The sequence below is a fragment of the Myotis lucifugus genome, unplaced genomic scaffold, assembly GCF_000147115.1.
Source record: "Myotis lucifugus unplaced genomic scaffold, Myoluc2.0 scaffold_168, whole genome shotgun sequence".
NCBI classification, from domain to species: domain Eukaryota; kingdom Metazoa; phylum Chordata; class Mammalia; order Chiroptera; family Vespertilionidae; genus Myotis; species Myotis lucifugus.
In genome coordinates this window covers 2,597,567-2,622,514 of record NW_005871216.1, presented here as the reverse complement: position 1 = coordinate 2,622,514, position 24,948 = coordinate 2,597,567, and the positions used below count along the sequence as shown (strand labels likewise).

Below are 24,948 nucleotides of genomic sequence, written 5' to 3'. Positions count from 1 at the left end.
TGTTTTCTTTCTGAGCTTGATATTTCTTCTTTTACAACAGTCCCTTTAGCATTGCTTGCATGGCTGGCTTGGTGGTGATAAACTCCCTTAGCCCTTTTTTGTCTGTGAAGCTTCTTATTTCCCCTTCAATTTTGAATGATAGCCTTGCTGGATAGAGTATTCTTGGATTCAGTCCTTTGCTTTGCATCACTTTGTAGATTTCCGTCCATTCTTTTCTGGCCTGATGTGTTTCTGTTGAGAAATCATTTGATAATCTAATGGGAGATCCCTTGTATGTTACTTTCCGCCTCTCTCTTGCAGCCTGTAAGATTCTCTCTTTATCCTGAACATTTGCCATGGTAATTATGATGTGTCTTGGTGTGGGTCTTTTCGGGTTCACCTTGTTTGGGACTCTCTGGGCTTGTGTGACTTTTTTCTTCCCCACCTCAGGGAAGTTTTCTGATATTATTTCTTCGAATAGGTTTTCTAATCCATGTTCATCTTTCTGTTGTTCTGGCACCCCTATTATTCGTATGTTGCTTCGTTTCATGTTGTCCCAAAGTTCCCTTAGGCTCTCCTCCTGCCTTTTAATTTTTTTCTCCATTTGCAGTACAGTTTGAGTGTGTTTTGCTTCCTTGTCTTCTAATTCACTGATTCGGTCCTCCGCTTCTCCCAGTCTACTGTTGATACTTTCAATGGTGTTTTTTATTGCAGCTATGTCGCTCTTCATTTCTTCTTGGGACTTACTTAAGTTGTTGATTTTTTCACCTGTTTCTTCTAGCTTCTTGCATACGTAGTTGAGTTTTTCATCTGTTTCTTCTTGCTTCTTGAACATCCGGTGCATGTACTCTAGGAACCTTATTCTGAATTCTTTTTCCGTCATGTTGCATATCTCTGTCTCACTTAGCTGCTTTTCTGGCGAGTCCTCCTTTTCTTTCCTTTGGGGGTTTCTTTGTCTACCCATGTTTGATCTCACTGACATTACTAGTTGTTGAATCGTTCAGTGGCTGGACCCTGGGTGGCAGTGGCTGCTCCCTGGGTGGCAGTGGCTCCTCGGTCTGTGGTTGCTCCTTGGGCGGTTGTGGTAGCAGCGGCTCCTCTGTTGATAGCAGGGCCTCTGATGGGTGCTGTTCACAGTTGTGGTGGCTCTTCTGGCTGGTGGAGGGAGGCTTCAGACGCAGCAACTGTTCCCCAGGCAGAGCGTGTGGTGATCAGGAGGCCGCTGTTGCTTGAATCTTCGAGGCAAGTCCAACCTTTCCATGGAGGGGTGCAGGTCTCCCCTTGGCTCTTGCAGTCGCGCTGTTTGCGAATCGCTGCCTCCGGGTCAGTAGCCGCCGGGCTAGTAGCCGATCTCTGGATGCCGGTGAACGCTGCCTGAGATGGCGCGGTCCCGCCGCTGCGCTGGCGCCCAGAGGGAGGTTTCAGCCTCAATCTCCAACCATCCGCATTTTTTAGGAGTTTTCTGTCTTTCCTGGCTGCAGACTGTCTCTCAGCTGAACCTCCCCAGCTTGATCGGGCTGATTGTTACCCGTTTCAGCTGCTCGCCCCCATCTGGTCCGGGACAAAGCACCAACACGTCCGTCTAAGCCTCCGCCATTTTCCTCGATCCAAACCATTGTTTTCCCACCTGTGCTTTTTCTTCTTCTTTATTTTGTGTGTGAAATACATATATCATGAAATTTGCCCATTTTAACCATTTTTAAGTGTACAGTTTAGTGGCATTAAGAACATCCCCATTATTGTACAACCATAACCACCACCCATCCACTGAACTCTTTTCATCTTCAAAACTGAAACTCTATACCTATTAAACAATAACTCCCCATTTTCTGCTCTCCCCAACCCCTATCAATCACATTCTACTTCCTCAATCTATAATTTTGACTGTTCTAATTATTTCATATAAGTGGAATCATATAATATTTGTCTTTTTGTGACCGGTTTATTTCATCTAAAATAATATACTCAAGGTTCATCCATATTGTGGCATATGTCAGACTATCCTTCCTTTTTAAAAATGAGTGATATTACATTGTATGTATATACCATATTTTGTATACCCATTCATCCATTGATGGACACTTGTGTTGCTTCTCTATTTTAGCTACTGTGAATTACGCTGCTATGAATATGGGTGTACAAATATCTCATTGAGCCCCTGCTTTCAGTTCTTTGGGGTATAAACCCAGAACTGGAATTTCTGAACAATATGGTAATTCTATTTTTAATTCTTGAGGAACCACCACACTATTTTCTACAGTGGCTGAACCATTTTCATTTCTACCAAAAAGGTTCCAATTGCCCCAAATCCTCATCAACAGTTGGCATATATACATATATTTTGACAGTTCCTATCATAATGGGTATGAGATGATATCTCATTATATTTCTGATTTGCATTTTCCCAATAATTGGAGGTACCGAGCATCTTTTCATGTCTTCATAGGCCATTTACATATCTTCTTTGGAAAAATGTCTATTCAAGTCTTTTGCCTATTTTTTAAATATGTTTTTATTGATTTCAGAGAGAGGAAGGAAGAAGGAGGAGAGAGATAGAAACATCAATGATGAGAGAGAATCATTGATCGGCTGCCTCCTGCACACCCCCTACTGGGAATCGAGCCTGCTATCAGGGCATGTGCCCTGACTGGGAATTGAACCAGCATGATCTCTTGGTGCATGGGTCAATGCTCAATCCACTGAGCCACACTGGCTGAGCCGTTTGCCTATGAGTTGTTTGTTTTGTTGTTGAGTTTTAGGAGTTCTCTAGATATGCTGGATATTAATCCCTTATCAGATATATGATAGGCAAATATTTTCTCTAATTCTGTGGGATGCTTTTTTATTCTGTTCATGATGCCTTTTGAGGAACAAAATATTCTCAGGCACTTGTAAGGGACTGCTCTAAGACCACAGGTAAATATGGATAAGATCTGGGATCCTCTTAAACGATATATTGAACCATAGTCACTAAATAATACTTTCTGTGATGCTGACTTTTAAAATGAAGCGAATCCCATCTCTTCCAAATTCTCTCCACACTTATTCAGCTGCTCCTGTGTGGCACAGACCTAAGTACATGTTCCCTATAGAAAATAATGTGATTTTAGTCAAGGAGGAGGGAGATGTGTGAAGTTGCTCAAGGGAAACTGGCTCGCTTTCTACTTGCAAATCTTCAGGCAGCCTGCAGATGGTGCCAGAGCACTGTGTCATAGGCAGTTTCCCAGCTGACAGCCAGAAGCTAAAGATTCTTTACAAAAGGAGCACATGGATTTACTGTGAGAACTTAAAAACAGACTTCCTGTCCTAGCTGGTTTGGTTCAGTGGGTAAAGCATAGGCCTGTGAATTGAAGGGTCCTGGGTTTGATTCCGGTCAAGGGCACATGCCTGGGTTGCAGGCTCAATCCCCAGTGGGGGTGTGTAGGAGGCAGTTGATCATCAGCGATTCTCTCTCATCATTGATGTTTCTATATCTCTCTCCCTCTCCCCTCCTCTTTGAAATCAATAAAGACATATTAAAGCAAAAACAAAAAACAGACTTCCCTCTAAAGTTGTGGGAGGGTCAGTGAAGAGACGGGAAAGATTAATCTGTTTCTAATTTCAACAAAAGGATGCTGCTAGCCCATGGTTCCCCTATATTGGAAACTCTGATCTCTCATTGTTCCCGAGTTGAGTTCCCCAACGTTAGGTTCTCTCAGGCCTGTATTTAGAGAGGGGTTTATATTTGGAGTGTTAACAGCACAACTCTATTTGGAGACCTTTAAGAAAATAAAAATGCTCTCTCACATCCATGTTTCTCTCTCTGTCTCTTCCCTTTCCTCCTTCCACTCTATCTAAAAGTCAATGGAGAAATATTCTTGGGTGAAAATTAAAAAGAAAGAAAGAAAAGTAAACTGGATTACTTTGTAAATACTGACCATGCTTTGGTGGGATCAGCACCTTTGCCTGTCCATTACACAAGGTGAAATTTGCTTTTATGTCTCAATCTCAAATACTTCCCCCAAATTATAAAAGGTCTCTGCACAACTGTCCATCAGTTTTCTTTTTCCTTTTGTTAATCCTCACCTGAGCAGGACATGCTCATGATGAGAGAGAGAGAGAAAGAGAGAGAGAGAGAGAGAGAGAGAGAGAGAGAGAGAGAGAGAGAGAGAAAGAGAGAGAGAGAGAGTTGGTTGCTTCCTGTAAGCACCCCAATGATTGGGGATTGAACCCACAACCTAGGTATGGGCCCTGACCTGGAATCGAACTCACAACCTTTTTGTGTATGGGGCGATGCTCCAACCAACTGAGGCACCCGGCCAGGGCTATTTATCTTTAAACTCACTACCAGTGACTAAGGTCTTTTTATCTCTCACCTGGATTACTGACGAAGCCTTCCACCTGATCTCTGCTTCTACCCTTAGGTCCTCCAATTCATCCTCTAAGGGGGATCTTTCTAAACTCTGCATCTGACCAGGTCCATTCAGCATCTCCATTCTGCCTGCAGGAGGAGTCTGAGGCCATGCTAATGCCAAGTGATGCAAAGGATAAAAGAATGGACAGATGCTACTGTGTCTTTTGACAAAGATATAAGAGATCCATGTTTTAGAACCGAGAAGGGCAGATTTGCTGCTAATGACCTAGACAAAACAGCATTGGCCTGACATTCAGAAGTTTGTATCTGACCCCCAGGTCTGGCCCGACCTTGTGACTGGAGGTAACTGAAAGTGACTCTAGCTCTCTGGGACTTAGTTTTACCAACTATTGAAGGAAAGGACTGGGTTACCTGACTGCCAAGGCTTGTGCCAGCCCTAGAGCTGCGTGTTTACATGCTCTCGTTCCTGAGCATTGTGCATATAAAACATAACTTACCTTTTATCCTCAAGTCTGGGAAACACAACTCTCCCAACTTTGCTCATTCTTGCCATTGCCTCCTGCAAGAGAGAATATGGAGTTGGAAAGCTGAACCCAAAGTGAGGCTTGTCCCAGGCAAGGGATTCTAACTAGAACTCATTTCCCCTTAAGATATTCAGTTAGTCCTTCCCCCCCAACTTATTTTCTCTGGTAATGGGAATAAAACCCCAGTAAACACTAAAAGTTACACCTATGAGCACACAGCCTGGGCTTAATAAAGGGCTGACTATTGAGGCCTTCAGGGCATAAACAGCCCAGAAGGTGAAGCTGTTGTGACAGCTCGCAGGGAAGGGTGGGACACAATGATTTCTCCTTCCCATTGTCTGGACACCTGGGCTTAAGATGCAACATAATAAGCCACTGAGCACATTGTCCCCTTAACTGAGGACGACAATAACTGACTAGAACCCACCTGGCCCCTGTACGGGAGCATAAACTATTTAAGGCCTCTTCAGTTCACCTTGGGCTTTCCCCCCAGCAGTCTTTGAAACTGTGAGTACAGACATGGGCCTCTGGGCTGAGGCCACTCGACTTGAGTTCTGGACTCTGACTTTAGGACACTCTTGTATTTACAAGAGAACACTTAGCAGACAGCGTCTGGCATGTTCAGCATCAACGTCAACCATAGATGGTGTTGGCTCCATGGTAGGAATGAAATGGTTCCGTTTCTTCGGGCAGTCTTCCAATGCCGTGAAAGCTATGGCAAAGTCAGGGGGATGGCGTGAACCCACACTTTGGAGTCCAGCAGACTTGACTAGGGAGATTGCGAACAATAGCACGACACAGGTCCTCAGAAGAGGCCCTGTCTTAGAAGCAGCTGCTGAGGCCTTATTGTTAAGGATGCGGTCACTCGGGGTCACATATGTACAGCTTATTATTCCGTATGTTTATTAATTACTCACTATGTAGCAGTCACTAGGGACACAGATTTGCATAAGACATTCTCTTTGTCCCAGAGAAACTCACATGCTACCAGGGGAAGGAAAAACGTAAAAAGCTGACTACCACACAGAATGTCAGGGACCCTGTGTATCTTCAGAACATATCCAAGTGGCCCCTGCCCATTCTTGCCACCTTCCTGTGAATTTTACACACACACTCGCTCACACACTTATTATTTACCATTACTGCCCTTCTCACGTGCCATGGATGCACTGGTTCATGGGTTCCTTACCTGCCTTCTCCACTCCCTGCCCTAACCAGAGTGTAACTACAGGAGGCCAGGGGCTTTTCTGTTTGCTTCTTAATCTCAGCACCTAGAATATTCATAAAAGGTATCGAGCCCCTTCCATGTGCCAAGCACAGCACTCAATGTGTGTACACGGAATACAGAGAGAAAGAATGCACGGGTCCCATCAAGCAGCTCCCACAGAATGGAAAAGACGTTTACCATGATCACAACAGTGTGGTAAACACGAGGTTGGAAGCAGACAAACTTCCTTTTAATGGTTATTCAGGGTTAGGAAACGTGAAGGCTTCTTCCTCTGCTCATCCCTTACACACATTTCCACTCCGGCAAGGATGCTCTACCAGCTCTTCCCCAAGAACGGCCAGAACGTTCTGAACTAGTTACCTGCCCTCAACAGATTAAAAAGTACACAGTGGGGGAGATCAGGGATGCTCAGAGCAGCAAGCTCATGGAGAAAAGAAATGGCAGCCTTAAGTAAGGAGGAGATTTTAAAAGTTATAAAAAATTATTGAAAACGAAATCACGGCGAAAGGATAAAAACTGAAAAAGGGCAGTCCGGGGCCTTTTTGTGAAGGGGCAAACATCAAACACATCATAGTGAGGTCGCTGGCATTCCGCTCCAGGAGGATGTTTGAAGAGCTCTGCCCACCCAGCGTGTGTCAGGACGTTTTCCTTCCCAGGCGTAGTTCTGACTCCCCGACAGAATCCCTGTGTCTTGCTAAGACGGCCTCGGCCACCCCATGGCCAGCTTCCCCAGGCTGGGCTCAGCTGCAGACCACACTCCAGGACTGCCTTCCTGGGCGGGATCAGGAAACCTGCACCATAGTAGGTGCCCCATAAATGTCACTTCCCTTCCTGTGGACAAAAGGCAGGCCTGGAACTCTCTCTTCCTCTCTTCATATCACCTCTGCTTGTTTTTAAAATAAATTACTAAGAAACAAACACCAGCAATAGAGACTTCAAAGGTTTAAAAAGAGGTGACTTTTTTTCAAAAAAGTACAGACTTAAGCACTGAACTCAGCTCAGGTATCTACTCCACAGAGAAGAATTTTTCTAACTCATCCCGCTGCCTGCCTGCCTCCCTCCTAGATGGTGTTTTTTGCTCCCACAGCGGCTTGTGCTGCCAGCCATCAGAGCGTGTATGACACGGCACCGCAATTTCGTCTTAGCACATCCATCTCCCCAGCTAGACAGTGAGCTCCTTAAGACACGAGCTGCTATAATTATTTCTGCTGCCAAACTCAGCATCTGGGACAGTGCACACATTCGGGGAACGTACGAGATGAATGAACTCAAGGATCAGACATGTGAGAGAACACTTAAAATGGAAGATTTGGCTGAGATCTAAGGATGACAGATATAAGATACCAGAGTGAGCTGCAAACAGACCACCCTGAAGGATTTGCAAAAGGGGTGGTTGAGGACCCATGAATCAACTCTTAAATCTTTCATCCACATGGAAGGTCAGGAGAAGAGCTGGATTTTTAGGAGACAACTGTGGGTTTATTGTGCATCAGGCCTCATTCTAGGGGAGGGGTGAGAGGAGTGTCCCCCTCACAAGTCAGGAGAGCAGGCTTCACCTAGACCAATAGGGACGTGGTCTGCCCCCGAGGTGGTGGGACCCTGGAATGAGTGTGGCTTCTGTTGGAAGGCAGGGCTGGCTGGTACGTCAGCGCAGAAGTGGAGGGCAGGTTGCACCCGGTCAGCCAGCACAGTCACTATTTGTCAGACTCCAAAAGGCTGACTGTGTCCAGACCCCGTGGCTCGCTGTGAGAGGCTGCCATGGGCTGTCTTAGGTCCCATCCAACATGGATACCTAATGGGGCAGAGTCAGCTTGAGAGATCTACTGGATTTCTAAGGAATTAGGAGAAGAGAAGCAAATACTAGAACAGAGTGGCATTAACCAAGACAAGATAATGTAAGTGAGAGGTTTCCGGAAGTGGAGGTCCTCCAACAAAATCTATGACAGAGCCTATAAACACCCATTAGGCTAAGAGAGCATGCAGACCATTCATGACAATGCTGATTAGATAAGAACTTTCCTACACGCCCAACCTCTCTTCCCAGACCCCTCCGAGCACCTCCGAGGAATCAGAAAAAAAGCGAATGTGCTGGGAACAAAGTGAATGAGGAAGGAAGGCTGACCGCAGCCCCCTTCTCTCCCGCAGCAGATCAGCTGAAGGAGTGCAGACAGGTCGTATCTCCAGATGAAAATGGAAATGATGATGACAATATATTTCTTTATATTCTCATTTCTGAATTTTTGCTACGTCTTACAACTTAAGAGACCATCAAACTTATATTATCCAAGTGACTTTGTACTTATCTAAGAAACCAGTGCAACTATCAGAATTTCTAACCAGGGCAGAGAAAACATAGCTGCAAAAACATAAAGGAGCTGTGGGAGTAAAAAATACTTGTCTCTCAATTCTATCTCAAGAAGTTTGTTTGTTCTAAGTGCAAGTTACATATGCAGGCACAATAAACACTGGGTCAACGTGTATTAAAATGTGAACAGGTTCAAGAGCACGTGACATTTCTTTTTCTTGTTCTTTTTTTGTGTGTTTTTGAAATTTTCTACCATGGCATATACTAATTTGATAATTGTAAGGAAAAAAAATACTCATTCTAAAAAATGGAAAGTTATGCTTATGGGCAGTCAAAGTGACTGGTGCTCAGCCTCCTCTCTCCTGGGAGGCAGGGCTCACTGTGGGTCTTTGACATAGTAAGGAGAACGCCCAGAGAATCAGCGCTGTCATCAGAAATAGCACTGCTGAGTTTTCTAATTTCTCCAAATAATTAACATAAAACTGAAACCTCACGAACCCACTGGCTGCAATAAATCTGGAAATTACCACAGCATAACAATACGGAGTTATTATGGAAATGCTGACACGCGCTAAATATAGCCACCCCCCACAATATATTTCTGTTCAAAGGGGTCTATTTGAAGTTGGCCTCAAAATTCATACTTTTTGTCAGCAGGCAGGAGCCGGACAATCTTAATGTGCAGCACGCTACCCTCTTTGTTTGAGAGTCTAGACAGCACAATGAATGCAGTGACTTTTCTCTTTCCTTTCTGCCCACACAATGGGAGCTTTTTAAAAACAAAATATTTGGTAAAATCGCATTTTAATCACTTCTTTTCTTTCTCTCTCTAAGGCAGAGCTATAAATAAACCATGAAAGTTCACATTTGATCGTTACTTCTGAAAGCGAGTGGAGGGTCTCTGTGGGGAAAATAGGGGCCCTGTCCCGCGGCCATGAAAGGAGGCATTCATGGGGTTTGACCCTTCCCCGCCTGGTCAGGGCCCAGCTACCAGTTTGCACACAGGGCTCACCACTTCTGGGAGCAGCGTTGGCGATCACCAGGCCTGTGTGGGTGCGGGAAACACCCAGTTCTCATGCACTGTGGCCTGGTTCGGGAGCTACCGAAGGGCTTTAGGCTACACTGGGGTGAGTTACCCAGGGAAATGAAGTTAAGGAAAGGAAGGGGCTCTCAGCACCCATGGAGAAGGTGGGGATTCCCAAGTGGTAGGCACATTAACTTGGGGAGGGAAGGATCCGGGATCTTCTAGCCCTCCCCGGGGGAAGGGGAACAACAGCCTTAAGACTTGGGGAGACTATGGGGGAGTCTAGACCTAGGCACCAAAGGGCACCACAGCTTGGCAGTGTCCAGAGATATGATCTACAGGGAACAACCAGGACCTGGCACCATGGGAGCTAGACTGTGAGCTCCCGTAGGGAGGAGTGAGGTCATCGTAGGTCTCATGCCCAGGTGACCCTCACTTACAGGCACTTGGTTCCTGATAGCTCAGTAGCTAAAGGAAAAGGCAAAGGCTTTCATAACAGGGACAATGAAGATCTCCTAAGTGGTGTTCCTAAAATGGCCCACAGGCACTCCAGGGAGAGCTCAAGGTGTTGCATTAGGATTCCGGAAGAAAGGATTGGAAGTGCCATTTATATGATTTTCAGTCTAAGGAAGTTAATTAAGCCTGGCCAGCCCTTAATATGCAGATTGTCACCAGATCCATTAGTTGGTCCAAACATCACACAGTCATGGGCCAGGTAAGATGTGAGTTTCTGAAGGGGGGCATGGGAGCTCTCACCTCTATGTCCACAGCTCCCAGGGTTTGCTATGTGCTGTTCTTTACACAGCCTAGGGAGTCATAGGGATTATCTAGTTTATTTAAAGTAACCCTCACAAAATGGGCAACTGGCTGAAAAAGATTTGGTCTAAGGATTAAAGGTAATGTTGATAATTCAGATTCAACTAAATAAGAAAATGGTGCCCTGGCCAGGTGGCTCAGTTGGTTGGAGCATCATCCCATATACCAAAAGGTGGCAGATTTGATTCCTGGTCTGGGTGTGTATGGGAGGAAACCAATCAATGTTGATGTTTCTCTCACATTGATGCCTCTCTCTCTCTCTTTCTTTCTCTCCCTTCTTCTCTCTCTAAAATCAATAAATGTATCCTTGGGTGAGGATTAAAAAAAAGAAGAAGAAAATGGAGATACTTTTATATTTGGTACTAGCTCTTTATACTATAAGGTAAAAACAATGAAGACCTAGTCAGATAAGAGCTGGGGGAAAAAATCAAAATTATCAAGAATACTGTCTGAGATATAGATACACAGGCACAAACAAAAGCATTTAGCAATCATCAAAAACATACCTGGCCTTCGATGTACAGTGCACCTTAAAATCGTGCATAATGTTAGCATGAAGACAGCTGTGTTTCACCTGTTTTAATAGTGTATTGAATCCATAAGCACAGAACACGTCTACGCCCATTCTTAAGTAAGTTTCCATGTATTAATGACGCAAGCTCGACATGTTTTTAACTGATAGGGTGTATGACCAAAGAAACATCTACTGGCATCTACTGACTTAGCAGACAACTTCCACGGCCACTGCTGCGTTACTGGTTTAACCAGCACTCCCCAGTTCTAACTCTGTGCCACGCAGTGTGCTAATTGCTTTATGTACATGACATTTTAATCCTCAAAATGACTTTATGACACAGATGTTATCATTTATCTTCACTTTATGAATCAAGGAAGTAAACAGTATAAAATTGACCCAAGGTCATAAGGCAATATGTAGTACAGGCAGAATTCAAGCCCATTTCTGACTCCAGGCCTTTGCTTAGCCCTCCATACAGGCCCCATGGTCCTTCCTGTACCTTGTTGTGATTTGGAAGCCCATGCTTGAGTCCCCTAGGCTTGAGTTCAAATCCCACTTCTGCTGCTTGTTAGCTGTGGGATCTCTTGTGTGAGAACGAGTGTGTGTGTGTGTGTGTGTGTGACACGCCAATACAATACATTGTACCTTTTTCAGAGATGCTGACACACAGCTCTGAGATACACGAACCTGCCTTCTTGAGGAACTCTGACTCATTTTACTGGAACAACAGGCTCACATGCTAATGTGTGGGCTGAGGCACATGACCCCTCCACAGAAAAACAGAGAGGATAGCAGTGTGATTTTCCTCCAACAAGCACTAAAAAATGGCTAGTTGTTCTTTTAGTTAATTTTGTTTTTATTTTTGACACAGTCATCTTTTGACCCACATCTGGTATTCTGTGCAACCTCTGTGCACTGGAAACAATAATGTCAATTTAGAAGCAGGAAGGGATGAGAGAAAGGAAAGAGTGGGAGAAGTCTTCATCATTAATCATGATATGAAGACTCAACACCTCCGTTATAATTTTAAATCCCATCTATCTACCCACCCACCTACCTACATACACACGCATATATTTTGTTTAGGGTGTTGATTACATGGGGGTACACATTTCAAATTTCATCAAACTGTACATTTAAGATCTATATATTTCACTTTATGCATAATATATTTCAATTTAAAAATGATAAAAGAAAAAAACATCCTATATGTGTCTAATATATATGTTGGTGTATCCACATTTTATTTATTTTTTACTTATATGCCTACCAAATGGGAATAGAAATTTAAATGCCCAGTTTTCTAATCTTGATGCTAAAATATACTTCAAATTAGTCTCTTGATCATAAAGGAGTGGAAGCTCTCGAATTCTGCAGGAAATGGAAATGCTAGTGGAAAGATATTGAGTTTCAGAAATAAAAGGGTTAGGGTAGTATCTGGGCTCTGCTACTTACTGGATGTGTGAACTAAGCCTCAGTTTTCCCATGTATAAAGTGGGAGTAATAGTATCTACTCAAAGCATTGTTGAAAATCCCAGTATCCGACTCTGACTACCACTTCCCACTGGTCCCTAACTGGCATTCTCATAGCAGTCAGGGCCCCTCAGGGTGGCTTTCAGGGAGGGACAAAATGATAGGCTCTGACTGAATCAGACAGACTGCCAGGGGGTAAAGTTGGGCTGTATCAGTCACTAGCTGTATTATCATGGACAAACTATTTAACTTCTTTATGCCTGTTTCCTTTCCTAAAGATGGAGATAATAATAGTATGCCTCTTGTAGGACTACTGGTAGGATCATGTGAGTTACTTCAGGTAAACGCACTCAGAACAGAGCCAGCAGGAAGTAAATACTCCATAAATTTTGCATATTTATTAGCATGCAAGCTCCATGTGGCCAGGGGTTCTTATTTGATTCATTCACTGCACTAAGAACTGAGCCTGGCCAGAATGGGCCATCCATAAATATTGGTTGAATCAATCAGTAAATGAGGTGAGTTAAAGTCGATCCTTTTGGATGTTTTACCCACAATATTTCTGACTCCAATGTATGGGGGTTTTTCCTCAGACCAATCAATTCTCTAAATCTCCAGACAACTGGCTGTCCTACAATCAATTTAATTTGGAAACTAACTACCTGGAGTAGCATCAGACTCCACAGGTTTACGAACTCAGTCCCACAAGACTGCAGATGTCAGTAGCAAGCCCAGGCCTCCCATACTTCTGCAGGACCAGCTGTACTAATAAATAGGAGGTTCCCATGACCAGCCCTCCCATCTTAGATTTGATGACTAGAACGGCTCACAGAACTCAGGGAAGCAGTTTGCTCACTATTACCAGTTTACTTTAAAGGACACAACTCTGGAACAGTCAAATAAAAGAGACACATAGGACAAGCTATGGGGTGTGGAGCGTCCATGCCCTCTCTGGGGTGCACCACCCTAGGCTCTCCAAATCCTGTGGCTCAGCGGTTTTTATGGAGGTTTCATGACAAAACAGGATTGATTAAATTATCGGCTTTGGTGATTCACTCGCTCTCCAGCCCCTCTACCTCCCTGGTGGTCAGGGGGTGACACTAAAAGTTCCAACCTCTCTTTAATCAGGCCTTGGCCTTTCCGGCAACCAACCCCCATGATGAAGCTACTACCTAAGGTCCCCGGCCACCAGTCTTCTCATCAGTATATAAAATACACTCTTTTCCCTTCAGAGATTCCACGGGTTTCAGGAATCAGGGACAGAGATCAAACATTTGAACTTGGTTCTGTAAGAGTCTCTCATCTCTAAAAGCAACAATGGACTTCCACTGGTTCTTGAATGAAATTCAAATTTTGCAGGATAGCCTCGAACTTCAAGATGGAGCTTGTGACAATGTTTCTAACCTCATATCATGTCCTTTTCACTGTGCTCAACATGCTAGAGATACACTGGCCACCTTGCTGTTGGTTGCATGCACATGTCAAGCTTGCTCCTGCCCAGGGCCTTCCTGCTTCTCTCAGGAACCCTCCTGTCCTGGATCTCTGACTGTCTAGCTTTTTTATATGATTTAGGTCCTTTTCAAATATAATCGCTATGAGGTCACCATTGGCCACTCCTAGCTGAAACAGTCCATTTCTCCCAAACACTCTTTTTCCCATCATTTCACTTTCTTGTCTTTATTACCCTTCATAGTACGTGGCATGACCTGAGCATCTATCCTTAGTTCACTTGTATCCTTGTTGATTGTCTCCTTCCTCACCTCTACTCATCCTTCCATGGAGGCAGGGTCCTTGGCTTTCTTATTTTTTGATGTAGCCCAAGCTTTTAGCACGGTGTTAGTTAAACATCAGCTGGAAGTACAAACTTATTGAATGCCACTGGAGAGGCACTATGTATCTGCATCTTGCCTCATCTGATGCTCACAAGCATTTGGTGACAGAGGCCTTATTACCTAATTTGGACTAAGGAAACAGAGGCTCAAAGAGGTTAAGTGACTTGCCTAAACCAGTAAATGGCTGAGGTAGGATTTGAAATGTGCTTTAACTCATGAATAAGAGCAGGCCCATTCCTTGAGGAGTGCACAACCAACAGGAAGATCTCTAGTGCATGACTAGAGATCTGATGACTTCAGAGCCCTGCAAGACCCTAAAAGCTAGCTTTTTCCGCTGTTAGACAAAGTCAATCATAGTCATGATATTGTGCTTACAGGGGTAGGAAGGTGCATTCATTGACATATGGAAAGACTGTTCACATTAACTTTAGAAAGACAATTACTGCCAGCTGTATGACCCTGAGTGAGACCCTTCCCCTCCCTGGGACTCACTTTCCTTATCAGTAAAATGAAGGGGTTGGATTAAATTATTTCTAAAGGCTTTGCCAACTCTACAACCTGTTGGTTTCATGCACATGTCTTTTTTTAAATTAACTCTCAGTTAACAAGGGAACCAGTGACTCCCAATGGCACACTGCATTAGGGTTTTATTAGGCCCACTCTGCGAGGGAGTATACCCCACTGTGTTTCTGCAGCAAAGTACAGTTTCATTGCAATCCAGTCACAGAGAACATGGCACTGGGGGCAGCAAAAATAAGGATTCTTGCTAAAAGCATCAGACAGACTACAGACTCCCAAACTGCAAGCTATCACCCATCTAATAATCTACTGTTGATTGAAAATAAATGGTCCTACCCACTTGTCTGTCTGAAAAGGCATAAAGTACTGCAGTAAGCTGGAACAGAAATAATAACAGCAATCGCTCAACAACAATAATCATGGTAGCTAACATTTACTGAGTACTTACTATGGCCCAGCACTGTATTAAATACTTTATCTACTTTATGTCCCTGATGAAAGATGAGGAAATCACACGTATTTGGAACCTGTACGTTTAACCACACACTATGGAACAAAGGCTTTGGTGATATACATGCCATGATTCAAATCCTAGCTCTGCCACTTAATACTCTGTCCCTCAATTTATTCATTTTGAAAAGGGGGACTTAAATACCTATTTCATAGGCCTGCTGTGTGGACTAATGCTTAGAAGGATAGCTATTATTATTATTACTATTACTAATTACCTACCAACTGAAACAAACCTTATTTTCCCAGAAAGTTTATCAAAAGCTATACGTGCCCTGGCTGGTGTGGCTCACTTGGTTTATGTCGTCCCATGCACTGAAAGGCTGCAAGGATTCCCCGGCCAGGGCACATATCCGGGTTTGCAGGTTCAATCCCAGGCCGGGGCTTGTTTGGGAGGCAACTGATCGATGTTTCTTTCTCACATCTCTCTCTGTCTCTCTCTCTCTCTCTCTCTTTCTCTTCCTCTCCCTTCTTCTCACTCTACAATGAATAAAAACATATTAAGGAAAAAAACAAACAAACTAAGACTTCCCATGCATATGCTTGAGTGTCAATATTCCCAGGACTCTCATGATCATTTCCAGACGATTGTTCTTCCATCTGCAAGCAAACACCCTGCTCCTCTGAGTTTGACACCACCCAATGATGGAGATACAATCACACCTACCTCCCCTGCTGTCATCGTCAGCCTCTTGCTCGCATCCCTATGTTAAATGAGACCAAGGCCTAGGTTGAAGTCTCCCTATCCACCTGGAGGTTTGTCATTATCACGTTTGTCATTAGCATCTCTTTACAAGGCCCATCCAATGCTGAGTCTCATTGGTTTCAAAATATTTCCCACTCCAGGAACTCTAGTCTCCACTTTACTTCAGCACTCACTCTCAAGCTACACCCTGAAACTGGTCATCACTGAGAGGGCTACACTTATGTCTATTCCAATATTCTAATAGCCACTTTCTGACTTGGCCCAATTTTCGCATTTGCCCCAGCATTCTTACCCAACCTTCCCCCACCTCATGGTGATCTCCAGAACCTCAATTCGCCCTTTTCTTTCAATCCCTATACTCCTTCCTGCTCAAACTTCTTCCATAGCTGGAATAGAGTGTACTACCTATTTCATCAAACACACCGACCAACAAGAATCACCACTAATGCCCTCTTAGTTGCCAAATTCAATTGGTATCTCTAATTCACAAAAAAAATCATTTAACCAAGATATGCTTCATTTATGGATGTATGGGAGACACTTTGTTTAAGATGGAGCAGGCCATTGGGAGACTGCAACTAGAGAATGCGCAACATCCCAGAAGCTCTCAGAGGCTGAACACCTTGGACATTTACACGGCCTGCTTCAAAGTTAATTCCAAACTCGCAAGATTCTTTGGCCAGCAGATGTGGAACTATAACTTGCAGCAAAGAATCAAAATGTAATGGTATTAAAACAGTGCATAATGATTGAGCTGCAAGGGATGTTGGCTAATCACTAGGGTCAGTTTCTTGAGTTTCTTGGGTGTGTTAGGTTGGTAAATAAGCAAATTATCTAAGACACAGGCCATCCATCCATCCATCCATCCATCCATCCATCCATCCATCCCTCTGCACTCCTTAAAGCTCCCTGCTTTGGGTTTCCAACTCTCCTAGGCCAGAGTCACATGAGAGGTAGGGCTTGGACACCCTGATCTCACATTTAGGGCTGACCTTAGATTTGCTTACAGAACAGAAGTCCCTCTGGCTAAGCCAGAATTTATTTTAAACCGACTTCAGGAGGGAAAAGACAAACAGAGAGGTTGAATCTGAATCCAAGAGTTGGGGAGGCCAAGGAAAATACCAAAGCACCAAAACAAGAGAAGGGCTGGAAGGCAACTGTGAAGCCACCAGGGTAGGGAGGAAGCAGAGGTCAGACAGAGAGAGGGAAAGGCATGGAATGCAAGTCCAGGATAGACCATTGTGGCTCCTTTTAAATTGATTTATAGTCTTTTCTGTACTCCCAAAGCCCCTTGGTTTCCCTCTACCTTAGCACTTAGCGCACGGTAGGATAAATGTCTGTTTACTGATATGTCTCCCCAACTAGACTGTGAGATCTAATGGCCTCTATATTCCCAGCAACTGATATAATGTGACCCTTCTATACACGCCGAGAAATGAAAGAATGAATGAGTAGATGGATGGATGAATGAATCAGGGTGTGATATCTATAGAAAGCAATGTTGGGATCTCCCTCATTTGCTCTTTTTGGAATTTCCTAACTGTGAGGTCAACAAATTCATTGTCGGGTGTCAGGCAGTCAAGATCATGGACTCTAGATTTCCTAGACTGAAACTCTGGCTCTTCTACCTGAATGGCTCGAGCTATTGGTACCTTTTGGGCTAATCTCTTTGTGTCTTAGTTTACTCATCTGTACAATAGAAGTAAGAGAAAGAATTATTCATAGTGATTGAGAAAATGCATGCAAACCGTCAAATTAGTGCTGATAGCTTTAAAATTTGCGTTACTTTTATTGTTATAATTATTATATCCAACTCCTCGCCTCCCTGCCCCTCCCCCACATGGCCCAGCACTACCCAGGATCTTGTAATGTTTTCTTGAGTGCTGCTATTTAAAGACAACACTTCCTAATCTTGTGCTACACATGACATGCTGCCTGGGCAGGGGAGTGATAAGGAGCATGGAATGAAGGCACCATTCAACACTGAACACCAGCTGATGCCTCTGTTTAATGAGGGGAAGGAAGATGAACAATGGACAGAATGGGGGCTGCAGGGAATGAAAGTGGTAGGAGTTTCTAGTTTTAGAAACACGGAGTTTATTTCTGAGTTGGACTTCCAGGCCTTTTACCTAAAACAAACACAGAAAACAACAACTCTGTCAGCTGTGTTTATGAATATGAGCTTGCTCTGGATTTCACAAGACACAGGGAATTCGGTCTACTTCCCTCTGGTTACTAAATTATAGACAAGCACATGATGTCCTGGAAAGGGAACTGATCTGGGAATCAGGAGGCACCGGTCTTGGATTAGTCTTAGTCTGGGCTCTGTGATTTTGAATAAGTTGCTTCCTTTCTTTGGCTCCCAATTTCCTCTTCTCCAAAATGGGAAGTTTGAGCCAGATAATGCAAGTTTTATTGTTAAAACCGTTAGTTATTGAGTACCTATGGCATGCCAGTGAACCTGACCACATCGGGGAACCTGACAGCTCTGATCCCTGACCTCCTGGAACTCCGAGGCCACTGAGGAAATACAGGTGTGATTGGAGAGTCTCCGAGGGAGACCAGACTAGACTGGGGGCTTAGGCAATGGGAGATGGAGGAACCTCTGCGAATAGGTGGAGCATTTCTTCCATTTTAACAAATGTGAGGGTCATTTGCTTTATGCAAAACACCATGCGAGGAACTAATGATACAGGGCAGTTATTACCCCCGTTTTACAGAGAAGGAAGACAAGTCTCAGGAAAAGTAAGAAAGCTGCTCAGGGCCACAAGCTGCTAAGAGGACGGGCAGGTTCCAAGCCCAGGTCCTTCTGTCTCAGGAAGCTCACGAGCCTTCACACTAAACTGAGCCCCAAGTCCACTCCAGGAAAAGAAATCAAGATGACTGCTTACAAAACAAGAACTAGGTCTCATCCTCTTCCATTCATGCAGTATGCAGAAGGGGGCTGCCTCTCTTGGGTTCCCCTCCATAGGCACTTCCGCTCAGGAGCTGAGAGGAGGGAAGACACGCACTGGAGCCTTGCGGACTAATCTGTAAGACTGGAAACCCAGCGCCAGAAGCAGAGAAGGAAACGGAACGAGGGAAAGCGGGTGTGGTGGGGTGTCAGACCCAACCCACCCCCAGCCTCTGGGTTTGCGAGGAGCACACTGAGGACCGGAGCGGATATCGAACTTGTCTGAATTCACACCATCTACCAATGGAGAGAAAGCCCCCAGACCCAGGCCTCTTCCCTAAGACCACCCAAATCAAGTGAGCCTCCTCCGTTCAAAAAGAAGAACCGTCGAGAACCGTAATTCTGTGCCCATCTCAGAGCCACCCCGGGCTATGCTAAAGGAATGGGCACTGCAGAAACGTTCTCACGAAAACTCCCAGCTGAACACACAAAGCAGCGGGCCTCCAGGGAACAGTGTGAGGATTGTCTGCAGGGATCTATGCTGCTGAGGTTACAAAAATCACAATATATGAATAGAAGAACATATGGAAGACATCAGCAAAGCCCTTGCCTTCTTCCCATATGTAAACTCGGCCTTCGCTTAAAGTCATTAAGCAAACACAGATGCAGCCAAGCCAGGCACCAGATGGCAAACGAGAGTTGAAATAAAAGGTAAAAAAAAAAAGCTTTTGGTGTTTATTCAAAACTGGGAAGAAAGCCACGATCTAAAATGTCGCGGTTTCCGCAGAATGGTCACCTAGGGTCACCCGGACCCCAAAGTGACCAAAACATAACAACCAAGAAACCCAAGGACAATCATGGCTGGGAAACTGGAGGGAACGCTCTTCTGTGATTGGAAGACAGTGTCGGGAGAAAAGATAATTTGGGGAATGGAAGCAGTGGTTCAGTCCTGGAAGGCCCGGAGAGGGACGGAACGTGGGGGGATCCGCTTCTGCTGAGCATGTACACGTGCCAGGAGCTTTGCATCCTCGGCTCGTCTCATCCTCACAACTGCCCAGTAGGCACTGGCCGATTTTACAAACGAGGAGATGCCATCGGTAGCCCAAGAGAGAGCTTAGACTCCAAGGACCCACCACAGGAACCCCAACCTAGCTGTTTCCAATGCTCCCTGTGCACTGTCCCCAGCTCTGCAACTCCGATTTCTAATCTTTGACCATCTTGTCAACCATAGAATATCTGACTCAGAAAATAGTCCCTAAAAAATTCCTTTCAGCCCATAATCACTGAGCATTTGCCATGTGCCATGCCCCTGGGAATACCCAGGGATCATATCTATGTACCAGACACCCAGGAAGCCACATGGCTCTCTCTCCCCCTTCTGCTCACACCACTGGGGATCAAACCCGCAACCAAGGCATGTGCTCTGACCAGGAATTGAATCGGCAACCTTTCGGTGCACAGAATGATGTTCAACCGAGTCACTCAGGCTGAGCAAAGCAAGTGCTCTTATATTTGGTTACCTCTGTGTCCAGTGGATTCAGGGGTGGTCTGTGACAGCGCTGAGAATGCCTCAGAGGAGGAAAGTGACAATACTCAGAGAAGACCACAAAATCAACTGATGTCAAAGCTAGGACTACACTCGGGACTCGGGAGTCCCAGGCTGCACCTCTTTCCCATGAGCTGAAGAAGGGTAGGGAGAAAATGGAGGGCTGGTAAGTAGAAGGGGCCAGGAATGTGTGTGGAGCGGGGGAGAGTGAGTGGAGCTCTTTTAGTGAATGTCCTCAAATCACTCCCAAATTCCTAAGGGGTTCTCTCCCCCCCCCCCCCCGACCTTGCATCATCTGTTCCTGGGAGAATGAAACCCAAAAGAACAAAAATTATTTGAAAGAATGTTTTTGGATATGACCAGACAGAAAGGTGAGGCTGTGTTTGGTAGCTTGGGCAGAAAATCGTTGCTAGTGTATTTGCATAAATCAAATGAATCTCTGCCAGACAATCAAAAATAATGTGTCACGTTAGAAGAAAGAACAGAATAAGAAATTATCTTGTCCACAGCCTCCCCCTGGGCCCTCTCTGCTTGCAAAGTTGAGAAGAGCAGCATGGCTTGGACAGCTGTCTCGTTAGACCCTCCCTATGTTGGACCCTCTGAATGTAGGAGATGAGGGTTCTCTCCTCCCCCAGGCTGTTCCAGGGCACGAAGGCCAGGGAGGGATTTGGCATTCCTGAGCTGCACTGCCTCACAGTATTTATGGTACATGTGCATGTATAGTATGGTATGCATGATATGCATGAATGAGATGTATATGTGTATGCGTGCATGTAAGTAAGCAGCCTGTATGTTATGGCTTAGCTGGCATTCAGAGGGTGTGCAGACGTTCACTAGGTGGAGGATGGGAAGATGCATCCAGCAGAGGCGAGAACCACGTGGAGGAAGGGAAAATGACACATCGAGGAATGAGGCCAGTGTGGTTGGAGCAGATAGAGCGAGGGCAGATGTGGATAGGACAGCTGAGAGGCAGGAAGGGGCCACGGCACTGGGACCATGCAGTCTCCTTTCCTGGAGCTCTGGGAAGCCAGAGGTGCCACCCCCGGCTGCTCTGCCACATCCAGCCTGCGGGGCCAGGAGCAGAGGTCCAGGGGAAGGTGAGGACGCACTGGCGGACGAGGCAGGTGCACAGAGATGTGGCAGGTGCTCAGGAGGCTTCGGTGATGATCGATGGGGATGCTAGGGAGAAGGCTGTCAGAAATACTAAAGAACTTTTAGATTTTGTGGCTTAGGCATCTGGCTCACTTAGGTAGAGGGACAGTGAGGATTGGTGCTTAGAGCTGCTTGCATAGAGCCAGCTTATCCAGGGTCTGTGGGTAACAGGAGAGAGAGAGACAGAGCCTCAGCCTGGGCCCCTCCTGCTCAGAGGACAGTAGCTACCAGAAAAGAACATTAAGAGAAACAATGTTGCAAAGGTTCCTCACAGACCTGGCCAAAGCTTACATCAGCCAGTCATGTGGGTTGTCAGCTCCATTATTCAGTAAGAAATGGATTTGTCCCTGTAAGTGCTGCAAGATCTGGCACTTACACCTGAGATGTGAAGGCACTTTCCCCCACCTCTTTTTAAAGCAGCAGAAGCTCTGACAACCTGGGGTGTAAGTGCGGCCGCTGGGCACCCACCACAGTGTGTGTGGCTCACAGCTTTCCACAGGGGCACCTCTGTTTTCTCAAGGTGGTGAGGAGGGGATGGAAGGAAATGGGTGTGAAAATGGGTGTCAAGAAAGAGGCCCTGAGGCCATGGAAACATACCAGGACCCCTGTGCACAGACATCTTGGAGCAAGAAACTGGTGCCGGGAACCACAGCAGCCTCTATGTGGGGGTGCATGGGGTGGGGGGCTCCATGGGAAACGTGTGCAGGATGCAGATGGGGAACTCAAGGGGCACTTAGCAGCTTTTCAAGTCTGGAATGGAGATGGGGAGGCCCATTTAAATAAGAAACTAGATGGGAATTTCCTCCACTTCCCACTCTCACTCATCCCCACCAGATTCCTCCTCGGGGAACAGGTCTCACGCCTGCCCTTGTGGAGGAGACGGAAATGGAAATGAGAACCACACCACTCATGAAGCGCACACCAGTGGCAATGGCTGGCATTTGCAGCGCCCTGTGTGTTTGGCACCACAGTAAGAGTACACGCCTTATCTCAGCAATATTCGCAGCAACCGCAAAAGATGGATATTATCGTTATTATCCCTATTTTCTAGGGGGGGGGGGGGAAGAGGTGAACAGAAGTTGAGGAACTTGCCCAAGATCACCCAAGATTCAAGGTGGTAGGACCAGGATTCAAAGCCAGGTACTAGAATCCATTTGCTTAACTGAGTGGTATACCAAAGGCAGGATGGTGGCAGCTGTTCACACAAGGTGTGGGCATTGGGGATGACAAATGTTTACACATTTATTATGTTTAACAAGAAGGGATTAGGGGATAGTCACCATTCTAGAGGGAATCTTCATCATATCAACTATCTACATGATGGGGAAGTCTAGGGAGGGGCCCCAAAGAGGAGGGTCGGGTGTGGGAGAGATAAGTGTTGACAGAGGGAACGAGAAGCAAAAAACTACTATGCAGCCTTTGATATCTTATGGAGAGAGAGGATAGACTTCAAGGAGGGAGGGCTTTGGAAGTATTTTTACTTTTCCCCAATAATCTTCTTTTCCTGTCTCCCTGCCCCTCTCTCCCTACCTCCATCTCTCTTTCCTTCTTCCTCCTTCCCTTCATGTACTTTACTGAACATCTACTATGTGCTGATCATGATCTTAGGTTCAGGCAGTCACTGGTGAACAAAAGCATGATCCCTATCCTTGGGAAACTCCGAGCCTTGTGGAGGAGATATTAAACAAATATTCACACAGATATCTACAATGATGCTTTACGCTATGTACTGTGGAGTAGAAGCACAAAGGGCTACAGCCTATTGTGTGAGGAACACTAGCTGAGATTGATGGGATCGGGGGATACTTCTCTCTGGGAGAGACATTTAAGCTCAGGGATGAAGGAAGAGGAGGACTTAGGTCAAGAAAAAAGTTGGTGCCTGGGGTGGAGGGGTAGCATTACAGCCAAGGGAATAAACATAATAATAACAATGATAACAGCGATGACAATCAGAACAGATAAAACTTACTGAGCAGTTATTATGTGCCAGTCACTATTCTAAAGATTGAAAAGCTATTCATTTAAAAATAAGCAAATAAAAAGAAAAGCTATTCATTTAATCCTCACATCAATTCTATGAATTAATTACAGTTATTGTCCCCAGTTAGATAAAAAGGAGGCACAGAGAAGTGAGGTAATTTGCCCAAGATCACACAGCTGGGAGGTACAGAAACCAAGATAAAACTCAGGTTAATCTGACTCAAGGGAAGAAAGGCCCGCAGAGGAAATGAACCCTGTAGTGGGTTCTAGAATTTTTCCTAAATTCAAGGGTAGAAATCCATGGCAGGAGTTCCAGGGGGTGAACCCGGCATTTTCCCGTGCCCTGTCTGGTTCCAGGGGAGAGCAAGCAGGCATGGGGCATAAGGCCAGTTGGGAGAATACTGCAGGGGTCTAAGTTGGAATAACAGTTTGTATGAAATGTCCAATAAAATAACCAACCAGCTCAACTTCTGAATGCCCGCCTTCCCTTCACGTCTCTTTTCTCTGGTTCCCTTGCCCTCTCTGTCCTCCCACCCTGCGCCTTTCAGCAGAAGGTGGAGGTCACAGTGATAGGACCCCTACCCCGTTCCCTTTGCCAACCTGCAGACAGGCCCTGGCACCCCTTCCTCTCCTCCGGGGCACCCTTCCTGCTCCCGACCTGGGATCATCCTCTTCCAGGCCTGCACGCGGGGAGGGAGCAGCTGCTGCTATCTAGAACAACTCCCAGCTGTTCTCCCAACTTTTCTCAAGTGTTTCTGAGTGTCAATGCCCCCAATTAGTCAAAATAGGAAGGGAGGTGGTAAACAGAGGAGCAAAAGAGAGGCCTAATTTTAGCTGTAGTCAAAAGGACTTCCCCCTAAAGACACTGTGATCTCAAAATACTCAGCTAAGCGCATGTGGACGCTGCAGGGACAGGCTTAAGAAAGCTACAGGGGAGCATTCAAAGGCCAAGTGGGGCAGCCCCTGCCTTCCCGTTTGGCTGGATCGAATGGGAAGGGAATGAAAACAAGACGGAATTTACTATGTTGAGTGTGCGTCCACTCAACAATGCATGGCCCCCTTCCAGCCCCAGATTGCCCTCATTTTACAGGTGAGGAAACTGAGGCTCGGTCAAGTTGAAGTTACTCTGTCTGAGACGATACAGCTGACCCGAGAGCAGGGATTTAAACCTGGGTCTGTCTGGCTTCCCAGTGTCTAGCAGGAAGAAGATGGGGTCCCGAATCCAGGACAGATGGGGCACTGGGCAGACAGCTTCAGCAAAGCTTTGGGGCAGAGCCTCAGAGCAAAAATCCAGAGGCTGCTGGTTCTCAGAACACTCAGCAGCATCACTGTAGGACCCGGCATGGACCACTCAGGGCCTTGACGTTTTCCCAGCCTGAAATCCCTCCCAGGCCTCACAAGACGTGCTGCAGGAAGGGCCAGGCTGCCACTGGCAATTTACAGGTAGATAAATCATGTGGTGAAGGCCCCCCACCCCTCACTCCAGCAACAAAGACCCCTGCTTTCTGCAATCAAAGAAGATGCAGTCTTGGGCAAAGGAATCTGAACTGGCTAATTCCCCCGCCTTCTTAAGGTTACGGTGGAATCTGG

The 24,948-nt window shown here is 45.6% G+C and overlaps 1 protein-coding gene across 10 annotated transcripts in view; it reads right to left on the bottom strand.

Moving 5' to 3' along the window:
* Positions 1-24,948, bottom strand: part of FGGY (FGGY carbohydrate kinase domain containing) — a 402,394-nt gene that overhangs the window by 3,520 nt on the left and 373,926 nt on the right. For all 10 annotated transcript variants that reach the window (XR_002831041.1, XR_002831042.1, XM_023759980.1 and 7 more), the window contains one exon: positions 4,831-4,892. Coding sequence is in view for 8 of the 10 variants with exons in the window: in XM_014462074.2 (XP_014317560.1) it covers positions 4,831-4,892 (62 nt within the window). In the remaining 2 variants the exon portion in view is untranslated. The remainder of the gene's footprint in view (positions 1-4,830; positions 4,893-24,948) is intronic.